At 47.3% G+C, this 12,338-nt stretch overlaps 1 protein-coding gene across 1 annotated transcript; it reads left to right on the top strand.

The window, feature by feature from the left end:
• The first annotated feature begins 9,716 nt into the window (after positions 1 to 9,716).
• LOC130037346 (40S ribosomal protein S2-like) lies at positions 9,717 to 12,128 on the top strand. Its single transcript, XM_056129158.1, has 3 exons — positions 9,717 to 10,155; positions 11,007 to 11,117; positions 11,838 to 12,128. The coding sequence occupies exons 1-3, from the start codon at positions 9,736 to 9,738 to the stop codon at positions 12,126 to 12,128; spliced, it is 822 nt and encodes a 273-aa protein (XP_055985133.1). The 5' UTR covers positions 9,717 to 9,735.
• Positions 12,129 to 12,338: the final 210 nt, after the last annotated feature.

The raw sequence follows: 12,338 nt of genomic DNA, 5'->3' as shown, positions 1-12,338 counted from the left end.
CTCTACTGAGATTTTAGTAGTGTCCATTTATGCAAATTCTAGATGAAGGCACTCTGCAGAACAAGAATTTATTGGTACCTTTTGTTTGCTTGGTTGGGTTTTGGATCCCCAGCAGAACTCAGGACTTACTCCTGGCTCTGTGCCCAGGCATCACTCCTAGTTGCTAGGTATGGTGTGAATTTGTCTTCTTCTGCTCTGTCTTTGTGTGCAGCAGCAGGACCATGCCCCTGCCAGCACCTCCTATTGTGCGCCCCGCCTGTACCCCCAGCTGGACCCACTTCTCCCTAAGGATAGCAGTCTGAGCATGGAAACAGAATCATCTGGATAACCCAGGAGATAGCCAAGGAGGTGTTCCTGTTGGTGCAGAGTTTGAGGAGAGGACACATCTTGGTAACTGGGCATCACCAGTGATCCGTGGGGGATGGGGGGGACTTGCAGGATGGGGAGCAGGAGAGCTTGGACAGCAGCACTTCCAGGAAGGAAGGACATAGGGCGGCTATTCGGCATTGAGTATTTTCCCCATGTTCTTCTTTCTCTGGGCATATTGTGATTGTCACTTCACTTCTCCCTGTCCCTCCCCTCAATTACTAAAGTTTTTTTTTATTCCACTATGGCAGGGAATTCACCCGAATCTTCAATTAAACCCAAAGGATTCATTTAGATACCACAAGGATTCATATGTACCACAAAGATTAACTGAGAGATCTACAGGTAGACAGATAGAGATATATAACTCTCTCTCTCTATATATATAGGATGGTGATCTGTGTGTGTGTGTGTGTGTGTGTGTGTGTGTGTGTGTGTGTGTGTATACCAATGGTGCTCAGATCACTCCTACTGGGCTCAGGTGACCATACTGCAGTGCCAGAGATTGAATCCAGGTGGGCAATGTGCAAGGCAAGCGTCCTGCTTGCTATACTATCTCTCCAGCCTGGAATCACTTACATCTTTAAAAATTTTCTGCACTAGGGGTCGAAGAAGTAGTAGAGGCCAAGGCACTTCCCTTACACAAGATCATCTCTGGCTTGATCCCTAGCACCATATATGATCTCCTGAGCACTGAACACTGCCGGGTGTGGCTAAAAACAAAACAAACTCCTCTAAATAGCTATCAGGGAGGGCCACGGAGACCATCACAGACTGGAGAGAAGGGGCTACTTTCTACTTGCTTTGGGGGGCCAACTTGAACCATATGTGGATTGCTTTAATGCTCTTCAGCCTGCTCTTTTTATGTATTTAGACTTTTTAAAATTTTGTATTCTGCTTCGTTTGCCAGGGGTGGGTGGTGGGGAGATCACATCTGGAGGTCTCAGGGACCAGGCAGTGACAGGGTTGAAACAAAATCTGTAGCTAGTGCAGGCTGCAGCTCCTGTGGAGAAAGTGCCTGCTTATGGCCAGGAGACGGGTGGGGTGTCCTTCAGCAGCACCTAGAGGCAGGACCCCATCACTTAGCTGTTTTTCTAAAGAGTGAGTCTTTAATGACCCAGCAGTGCCTGGTCTTAAAGCCTTTGGAGATTTATCTATTTTTAAAAAATTTTTTATAGTCTCTTTTTAAAAATTATTATTTTTAATGACTCACCATAAGGTATAGTTACAGACTTACAAACTTTCATGCTTATGTTTCAGTCATACAATGATCGGGTACCCATCCCTCTACCAGTGCCCATTCTTCACCACCAATAATCCCAGTACCCCTCCCACCATCCCCACCCCGCCTCTGTGGCAGGCACATTCTTTGAAGGACATTTCAAAGATCATAGATTTACCATATGACTCACATAGTCCACATCTTAGCATCAACTCCAAGGGCCCAGAGGAGTACTTCAAAAAGACACTTGCACTCCTGTGTCCATTGCAGCACCATTTGCAAGAGCCAAGATCTAGAAACAACCCAAGTGTCCCCAAACAGATGTGTGGATAAACTGTGGTATGTATACACCATGGAAAGAACAGGTGAAATCATGTGATTTGCTATTCCATGGATGAAATTTGACGGTACCATGATGAGTGAGTGAAGTTAGGAAGAAGGAAAGGGACAGGCACAGAATATTCTTTCTCCTATATGGGATATAAAGAAACAGTAAGAGAATAACTAATAACCTAAGAATTGTCCTACAGAACCAATGCTACCAATGGTGGGGTGAGGTGGAGGGGTGGAAGAGGACCTTGGAACACTGGTGGAGAGGTGCTAACAATATGGTGAAGGTTGTGGTGTTGGAACATTGCATACCTGAAGTTCTATCATTAATGATATTGCAAATCACAGTGCCTCAAGAATTCAGGGGAAAAATACCACCGAGGGGGGAGGGGAGACAGTATTTAGACCCAGCAAAAATATGTTCCTTCGTTCTGCGACTGACGTTAGTTATGCCAAGGAGATTTTGAAATACCCCTAAGAATTTTTTTTGGAGGCTTGGAAATGCACCCCGCAGTGCTCAGGGGTTACTCCTGGCTGGGAATCAATCAAACCCAGGTCTGCTATGTGCAAGCCAAGTGCCCTTCCCTCTGAACTATTGCTCCAGGCCCTGTAAGGAATTTTTTTTATAATAGTCACACATCCTGCCATGCTGTCACTCCAACCCCACTAGAAGACATGTGTGTGTGTATGTGTGTGTGTGTGTGTGAGTGTATGTGTGTGAATGTGAGTGTGTATGTGTGTTTGGGCCATGTCTGAAAATACCCAGGGGCTATTCCTGGCTCTGTTTGGGGGACCATGTAGTGCTGGGGATCAAACCCAGACCACTGCCTGGAAAGCAAGTGCTTAGCTACTGAATCCTCTCCAGTCTTCCCACTATATATTTTCTTTTTTTCCTTTTCTTTTTTTTGGCTTTTTGGGTCACACCTGGCGATGCACAGGGGTTACTCCTGGCTTTGCACTCAGGAATCACTCCTGGCGGTGCTCAGGGGACCATATGGGGTGCTGGGAATTGAACCCCGGTCGGCCGCATGCAAGGCAAACGCCCTACCCGCTGTGCTATCACTCCAGCCCCCGCCCACTATATATTTTCTTTAATTATTAAATAATTTCAGGTGTTAGAGAGGTAGTACAGGAGTTAAAGCCCTTGACTTGCATGCTCCCAACCCAGGTTTGATCACCAGCTCCATGTAGGGTCCCCTACTTCCCACCATGAGTGACCCCTGAGCATAGAGCCAGGAATAAGCCCTGAGCATCACAGGGAGCCTGCCCTGTTGTCTTTGAAAAAAAAAAACCCATATTGAACATGAAACCAATTATCTCTAAAAATACATGAATTACAGAGTATTCTGTAATTAAAAATACATGAATTACATGTTGAATATCATTTGTCTAAGAAAAATTAAGACCATTCGCTGAAAGTAGATTATAGACTGAACATGATGGCCACTTAATACCTCTATAGAAAAACACAACACCCAAAAGGAGAAAGAGAGCAAAAGGGAATTCCCTGCCACAGAGGTGGGGGTGGAGGGGGTGGGGGATGGGGTGGGGGTGGTAGGAGGGATACTGGGATCATCAATGGTGGATAGTGGGCACTGGTGGAAGGAGGGGTACTTGATCATTGTATGACTGAAACACAAGCACGAAAGTTTGTAAGTTGGTAACTGTACCTCATGGTGATTCATTAATAAAAAATTATTTAAAAATTCAGGTGTGCGGAGAGTGGTCTCAGCATGGTGGTGGCTGGTCCTGGAGGTCTCCGGCTGCCGTAGCCCTGGCCGGGGCGGGGAGGAAAGCTCAACCCGCTCCCCTCCAAGGGACTCCGGGAAGGAACACCGAGGCGCGGGGGCAGAGACTGCACTGCTCTCGTCCGGGATCTGGATTTTATAGTCTCTGAGTCTTGGCCGCTGATGGGATTACACGGCGCCAGGGGGCCAGGTGGTGGGTGTGACCCCCGCCTACTGGAATTTGGAGGATCTGGGTGGAAGATGCTCGACTCCAATTCGAGTAGGCTTGGAGGTCTCGGCCCCGGAACCCGCGTGGCTTTGTCCCTCTGCCAGTACCTTCAGGTGTGCGGAGAGTGGTCTCAGCATGGTGGTGGCTGGTCCTGGAGGTCTTCGGCTGCCGTAGCCCTGGTCGGGGCGGGGAGGAAAGCTCAACCCGCTCCCCTCCAAGGGACTCCGGGAAGGAACACCCAGGCGCGGGGGCAGAGACTGCACTGCTCTCGTCCGGGATCTGGATTTTATAGTCTCTGAGTCTTGGCCGCTGAGACCACTCTCCGCACACCTGAAGGTACTGGCAGAGGGACAAAGCCACGCGGGTTCTGGGGCCGAGACCTCCAAGCCTACTCGAATTGGAGTCGAGCATCTTCCACCCAGATCCTCCAAATTCCAGTAGGCGGGGGTCACACCCACCACCTGGCCCCCTGGCGCCGTGTAATCCCATCAGCGGCCAAGACTCAGAGACTATAAAATCCAGATCCCGGCGAATGCGGCCGCGCGACATCTTATCAGAACTTTTCTTTATGACATCTTATTATCTCATTCCTACTTTGGACAAACTTGCAGGCTGTCGAATGTAGCCTGCCCACAGGGCAGAGTCTGGCAAACTCCCCGTGGCCTACCAAATATGCCAAATACCAGTAACAATGATGGGTCTCATTCTCCTAAAGAGCCCTGAATATAATCTCAGGGCTAGGATGAAAGAGACGTTACTGGGGCCTGCTCGAGGCAATCGACGATTAACAGGATGATGAAATGAAATGAAAAAAATATTTAAAAATTATCTTATCAAGCAAAAAAAAAGAGTACATATCCATTAATATAGCTATTTAATTTCTTGTAAAAAAAGAAAAGAAAAATTAAGGTCAGCAAGAGAAAGAGGGAGAAGGAAAGTGCCTGCCATACACTCATAGAGGCAGGCTGGGGGAGTAGGGATGGTGGGAGGGAAACTGGGGTCATTGGTGGTGGAAAATGGTCACTGGTGGAGGGATGGGTGTTCCCCATCATTGTATGACTGAAACAAGATCATGAACAGCTTTGTAACTGTGTATCTCATGGTGAAGCAATTAAAATTTTAAAAAAAATTTTAATTAAAAATTGTTTAAAAAAAGAGAAATTAAGACCAGCACAGAGCTGATGTTGAACTTAATTTATTTAATGTATTCAAATGCTGGAACTGCATTTGTCTTTAGAACAAGTTTTATGTCCATAGCAGAGAGCATTATAACACAAATATGGAATGGTCTTACTTTACCTTGAGGACCTTCTTGATGGCCCCTTGAAGACCTCCAATGGTATATATTTATCAGAAACAAATTCCTATGACTAACATTTGTTTATTTATTTATTTATTTATTTATTTATTTAAAGATCTTATTGACTTTATTATTAAACAGTTCTCAAATTGGGAGACTCCCCTTCTAACAAGTAGGAATCCCAGCCTAAATTTTATCTTTTGTTTTTGTTTCTGTGCCACACCTGGCAGTGCTCAGGCCTTACTTCTGGCTTTGCACTCAGGGATTGCTCCTGAAGGGGACTTGGAGAACCCAGGTTGTTTGGTGCAGGGCAAGCTCCCTATCCATTGTACTATTGCTCCAGGCCCTAGTATAATTTTATTTTGGAAAAACTGATTGTTAAAACTATTATCAGGACTGGGGAGATACTTGTCTTGCTTCAAAGACACAGTTTGATTTCCAGCATTACATAGGGACTGGAATCCTGCCAGAAGTAATCCCTGAGTACTGCTGTGTGTCGCCCCCAAATCCAAACAAAACAGAACAATCCTTAAACTAGTCTCGATGTTATGATGCATATATACACGGCCAGGTGCAGGGAGATAATGCAGGGACTGGGGTGCATGGACCCGAGATCTTGGGACCCACATGCCCTGACCCATTCAGTGCAGCCATTCAAGTCCCCAAGCATCATCCCTGTGTTCCTGGAGGTTCCCCATTCCTGCCCCCAAGGATGGCCAGGGTGTGCTGGGAAACCCAGGCAAGCAGCTCCATCCTCAGGCTTCACATTGAACTACCACCAAGGTGGCCAAGTGACACCAGGAATGACCCTGGGCCCCCTGAGTACCACTTGGGAGCCCTTCTCCTCCCAAAAGAAAAACAAAACAAAACAAAACAAAATAAAAACCCAAGGCCAAGAGCAGGGTCTACAAAAAGTCCTTTTGTAAACAATGGTTTAAAAAGAAAAGCTGCGTATCCTTCTCTAGCAAAGAGTGTTTCATGAACCTCTCCAGCTTAGCCGACCCCGGCAATCTCCTTCACTGGCCAGCATTGCAGTGAATGTCTGCATTTCAGGTATGCTGAGAGGGTGCTTGGCATTTGTATCTCAAGCATGGAAATGACAGTCGCAAAGGCATCAGGGCCCTCACTGCTCCTCAGAAGCAGGAGGAAGAGCCTGCCATGCAGGACCCAGCAGGAAAGTGGAGGGTTCTCCTCCAAAAGCAGGAGGACCGTGAGAGGCAGAAGTGGCCAGAGAGTGGCGCTCAGTGCTCAGCACAGCCTGACAGCAGCACATGGTACCCTCTGGCCTGCTGCCCCTGGTGTTTGGGGGTTGTTCCTGTCTTCAAGTTCTTGTGCTGGTCCAGTCTGTTGTAGAGGTGGTCAGTGCATTCTTCCCTGGGCACTGCCTGGGAGAAGCCCCCATAAAATGAACCCCAAACCAAAGAAGTGAGAGGAAAATGTGGGCAAGAGCCCTCATTGTTCTGTGAGAAGGAAAGGACAAGGGGAGGGGCGTCAGCTCAGGAGGCTTAAAATGGGCTCATCCGGTGAAGTTCTGTGGCTGGGGACATGGGGGTCTGTGTAATTTCTGGGTGGCTACGGAACCCCGTGCAGCTCTCTCTCGCTGCCTGTGTTCAGTGGACTTGGGCCATTTGCCCACCCAGGATGGCCAAAGCCATGGGCAGAGGAAGGAGGAAACAAGGCTACCAGGCTGGTTGGTGATCAGTTGCCATTTATTCCATTCTCCCACTTGCCTGTACCAGTCTCACTAAGCCCCTCATTCTAGTCTCACACTGCCCCTCATTCCCGTCTCCTCCTGTCTCTCCCACTCATCTCTCTGTTCTCTTTCTCGCAGCTGCCTCTCTCATCTCTCCGCGCGCCTGCTCCTGCATTCTTTCCCTACATTCTTCTCCCTCTGTCCCCCTTAGTAGTCTCTCTGTGCTCCATCTCGCTGCCCTGGTCTCTCTCCCGTCTCTCACCAACTCCCCACATTGGGGGTAGCCACCACACCTATCTGTAGCACAATCAACATATCAAAAGTCCTTCCTGATTGTTGATCAGGCTCAAGGGAGGGAAATACCACCTAGGGGTATTTCTCCTCTCCTTAGTCCAATAACTTAATTAACATCTTAATTAACATCTTAATTCTACTTCTTAATATTAGTTATTTTGTATGGACACAGGAAGAGATACATTGAGCTTGTAGGGTGATTCTCCTGGGGACATCTCCCTATAGATCTCAGACTATAGTGCTCAGGCCACATTTATCTTTTCTAACCCTAGCAGGGTCTTAGTCTAGTTGTTACTTTTTGGATTATGACAGAATTTGTCCATGACCATGCTCTTAACTTACAGTTAAGTGTTATGGGGCTTTGGCCAGGCCCATTTTGATGCCAGTGTAGCACACAGATTGCCCTGGGTCCATCCAGTCCCTCTTTGGGACCCTGCTTTTGGGATGTTAGGAAGTAAGGGCAACTGAGGCCTAAGTTGAGAGAACAGATGTCCAGGAGGAAAATATCATCCAGAGTCAATTAACTCCCAAATTACAAAAGGATAGCATTAACTGTCTTCCTGTGTTTATACAAAAAGGACACTGCTCTGAATTAACTGTGCAAAGGACTTAAGGAGAAGAGAAAAACAATATTTACAAGTCAACAGAGTCTGATCTGGAGGCAAAGGTAATTGACAAGTTGGGGGAGCAATCAACAAACCCAAGCTCCCTGCAGCCAGGGAGGAAGGGCAAACCAATGTTATCCTACAGGGGTTGACACTAATGTCTTGACACCCCCATTGTGGGCTGGGGTGGGGACCAGGTCCAGGGTCCCAGGCCCTGCCCGGTGTGCAAGCTGGTTTCCCCCAGGGATGGATGTTCTTCCTAAAAGAGCAAGGCCTGAAGAAGTCAGTGGCCCTGGAATACAGAAACTCCCAAGGCAGGATTGGCATGGGCCTGTTTATCACCTTCACAGGCTCTCTGCAAGTCTGGAGATGTCACCCAAAATCAGTTACTTAAATTTCAGAGCACCTACATCTCTTTACTTTTCTTTAATTGATGTGTTTTTGATAATAGATACATCATAAATTTAAATATCCATTTAATCACTGATAAGGTAAAGGTAAAAGGTAAAGGCCCTCCCGTTGATCATCGATTTGCTCGAGCGGGCCCAGTAACGTCTCCATTGGAGACTTTGTTGTTACTGTGTCTGGCATATCGAATACTCTCGGTAGCTTGCCGGGCTCTCCGAGAGGGGCGGAGGAATCGAACTCGGGTCGGCCATGTTGGCCGCGTGCAAGGCAAACGCCTTACCCACTGTGCTATCGCTCCAGCCCAATAGACATTTGGATTTTTCTGGATTTTTGTGATGACAAATAAGGCTACATGGGACATTCCTATGAAAATATTTGTCTTTTAAAAAATTTAAAGTTTTGTTACACTTTTATACTTTTGGTAACATGGTTACAATAGCATTAACACTTATGGTTTTATGGTATAAATTATTGCACCTTCACCACCAAGAAAGTTCCCAGGACCCTCCACCTCTGTCCCTGTGTTCCACACCCCCAGGACCAGTTTTGGTTATCTCAGCTCTGTGATCCAAGGCCAAGGGTTTGTCATGGTTCCATTCTGTCTATTCCCTTCTTTCCTTTTTCTACATACCACTGAGCAGCTTCATTTTCTTTTTTTTTCCTTTTTGGGTCACACCCAGCAATGCTCAGGGGTTACTCCTGGCTTTGCACTCAGGAATTACTCCTGGCAGTGTTCAGGGGACATATGGGATGCTGGGGATCAAACCCGGGTCAGCGCGTGCAAGGCAAATGCCCTACCCGCTGTTCTATCACTCCAGCCCTTCATTTTCATAGGTAGAAAACAATTTGTCTACCTAAATTGTTATAGTTTAATACAAATACCTTGAAGTGTGTAATTCAGTCCAGTCATATCGTTTATTATAATTTATATAACTTTTAAGTCCTCCCTGCAATTCTATTAAAAATATCTCATTTCTCTTTAATATAGAAGGACATTGGCTTTATTTGACTACTTCTCTTCAGTTATTTTTTTTATTTAAAAAATACTTTTAGGGCTGGAGCAATAGCATAGTGGGAAGAGTGTTTGCCATGCACACGGTCGACCAGGGTTCAATTCCCAGCAGACCATATGGTACCCCAAACACCATCAGGAGTAATTCCTGAATGCATGAGCCAGGAGAAACCCCTGTGCATCGTCAGGTGTGACCCAACAAGCAAAAACTAAATAAAATAAAATAAATAAATAAAATTAAAAAAACCTTTCCCCACTTATAAGTGATATGTTCTGAGTATCAATATATCAATAAAGGTAAAGGTAAAGGCCCTCCCGTTGATCGTCGATTTGCTCGAGCGGGCCCAGTAACGTCTCCATTGGAGACTTTGTTGTTACTGTGTCTGGCATATCGACTACTCTCGGTAGCTTGCCGGGCTCTCCCAGAGGGGCGGAGGAATCGAACTCGGGTCGGCCATGTTGGCTGCGTGCAAGGCAGACGCCCTACCCGCTGTGCTATCGCTCCAGCCCCTTCTCCACGCTCCAGCTTCTTCTCCACGAAAACACCAAATGGCGGATGACACTGGTGCTGCGGGAGGGCCCGGAGGCCCGGGGGGCCCCGGCATGGGAAGTCGCGGCGGTTTCCGCGGAGGTTTCGGCAGCGGCCTGCGGGGGCGTGGCCGCGGCCGTGGACGTGGTCGCGGGCGCGGCCGCGGGGCCCGTGGAGGAAAGGCCGAGGACAAGGAGTGGATCCCCGTCACCAAGCTGGGCCGCCTAGTCAAGGACATGAAGATCAAGTCGCTGGAGGAGATATATATCTTCTCACTGCCCATCAAGGAGTCGGAGATCATCGACTTCTTCCTGGGCCCGGCGCTCAAAGACGAGGTGTTGAAGATCATGCCGGTGCAGAAGCAGACGCGCGCCGGCCAGCACACTCGCTTTAAGGCCTTCGTCGCAATCGGGGACTATAACGGACACGTGGGTCTGGGGGTGAAATATATCAATATATGTTTGAAATTTTAGATTCTTTTTTTTTCTTTTTGGGTCATACCGGCGATGCACAGGGGTTACTCGTGGCTCTGCACTCAGGATTACTCCTGGTGGTGCTCGGGGGATCATATGGGATGCTGGGAATCGAACCCAGGTTGGCCATGTTCAAGGCAAATGCTCTACCCGCTGTGCTATTGCTCCAGCCCCAGACTGTTTCTTTAAAACATCTTTTCTCAATGAAGTGCTGAGAGAGCAAATGGTAGAGAGGAATGGTAGAAGGTCTTTAGTACTTTGGTAGCAGCAAATGTGAAGACTTTGTACATCAGTACTATAAACTTACACACTATTGCAGCATTGCAACCAAAATAGAATTAAAACTTGTTTTTTTTTTTGTTTGTTTGTGTTTGTTACTGTTGTTACTGTTGTTACTGTGTCTGGCATATCGAATACTCTCGGTAGCTTGCCGGGCTCTCCAAGAGGGGCGGAGGAATCGAACTCGGGTCGGCATGTTTGTGTTTGTATGTTTGGTTTATCACACCTGGAGGTACTCAGACTTACTCTTAGCTCTGTGCTTCAGGGATCGTTCCTAGTGGGCTCAGGGGACCAGTGGGATGCCAGAGATAAAGTCCAGGTTGCCCAGATACAAGGTAAGTGCCCTACTCACTGTATTTGCTCCTCTGGCTTCTAGATTTTTTTTTTCTTTCAAGGAGAAAACAATATTTTCTTTGACTAGTTCCCACAGAGGCTTTCTGGAAGAGTCTCCACCTTGTAAACTCTGGTGTGTGTTTCTCTGAAGCGGTCCCTTTTAGCTGGTGCAGTGCTAACCGCTTCCCCTGCCCTCCAGTGTAAAGGCGTCTCTGGCAAGAAGCAAGTGCTCTGAGGAACTCCTGGTGGAAAATGCACAGCAGCTCCTCCACGCCACCTCCAAGACTGTGAGGGCCACCAAGACTGCAAGTTTCCGGGTAAGTGGTGGCCCCAAGGCACAGATCACACCCCTACATCACCAAGTCTCAAGACCTCAGACTGAGAGGAATGCACTCTGGGCAGATGACCCCAAAGAAAACCAAGCTTCTTCACTGTTAGACTCAAGTTCATTCTATCCCCAGGCTCTGCCCCATATACTCATTTCTCTGAATCTGCCTTCATGTTCTCTGCCACCTTCTTGAGATGGTCCAGTTTGCTGATGCAGTGGTCAGTGCATTCTTTCCTTTACTACTCTGCTAACACTCCCTGCTTCCCCTTTTTATGTTCATTCTTATTGGATTTTCCTAACAGTGTGTCTCTACTAAAATTCTCCACCTGGGCTGGAGAGACAGTGTAGGGTTTGAGGCGCTTTCCTGGCATGTGGTCAACCCAAGTTTGATCCCTAGCACCACATTTGATCCCTGAGCCCTGCCAGGATTGATCACTGAGCACAGAGCCAGGAACAAGTCTTGAGCACCACTGGATGTGGCCCCCAAACAAAATTCTGTTTGTGAAAAATCTATATATTTTCATCACCCTGTAAAAAATTGCCCATATTTTAGCAACAAGTTCCAAAATCTTGAAGGGAATAACGCTCCTGTGGAGTGAGGTCTCTGTGGAGTGGGGTCTCTGCCCAACAGATTCTCTTTGGAATGGACTCTCTGTGGAAGAGTCTCTCTGGAATGGGATCTCTGTAGAATAGGCTCTCTGTTGAACAGGGTCTCTTGGAAAAGGGTCTCTGTGAAATGGGACCTATGAGGAATGGGGTCTTTGTGGAGCGGGATCTCTGTGTTACGGGGTTTTTGGAACTGAGTCTCTGTGGAGCAGGCTATCTCTTTGTTGCCTGCTTGACCACTGCCCATCAACCTCTGCTGACCTCACTACAACTCTTGAAGCAGGGTTGTGCCATGCCTCATGTCCTGGAAGCTGAGGAGGCTGACAATTTGCAGTGCACATTAGTATCCTGCCTCTGCTGGACACTGGCCAAAGGTCATGGATATTTTGCATAAACCAAAGAAAGTAAGGTGCAACAGGAGGCAGATTTAGGGTATACAATTCTTCGTGCCCCCCTACCCCTGCCAGGGTTCCACATTCAAAACATTCTATTGTAATTAAGACACTTTACTTTGTTTTGAAACTTTCAAAATGTGCAGGCTCCAGTTCAGTGGACCTCTCCAAATATAATTTCTCAATGTCTCTTACATTAGGGCTACCAGATC

This window comes from Sorex fumeus, unplaced genomic scaffold, assembly GCF_029834395.1.
Source record: "Sorex fumeus unplaced genomic scaffold, SorFum_2.1 ptg000006l, whole genome shotgun sequence".
Taxonomy (NCBI): Eukaryota; Metazoa; Chordata; class Mammalia; order Eulipotyphla; family Soricidae; genus Sorex; species Sorex fumeus.
The sequence above is the reverse complement of the archived record's forward strand: the minus strand, read 5'-3'. Positions and strand labels throughout refer to the sequence as shown.

Excerpts from the sequence above, each read along its gene's own strand:
- LOC130037346 (XM_056129158.1), top strand. The coding sequence starts at position 9,736 with ATGGCGGATGACACTGGTGCTGCGGGAGGGCCCGGAGGCCCGGGGGGC. Across the intron at positions 10,156-11,006 it reads ACGGACACGTGGGTCTGGGG|GCGTCTCTGGCAAGAAGCAA; the intron begins GTGAAATATATC and ends TCCAGTGTAAAG. Across the intron at positions 11,118-11,837 it reads CCAAGACTGCAAGTTTCCGG|GGTCTCTTGGAAAAGGGTCT; the intron begins GTAAGTGGTGGC and ends TCTGTTGAACAG.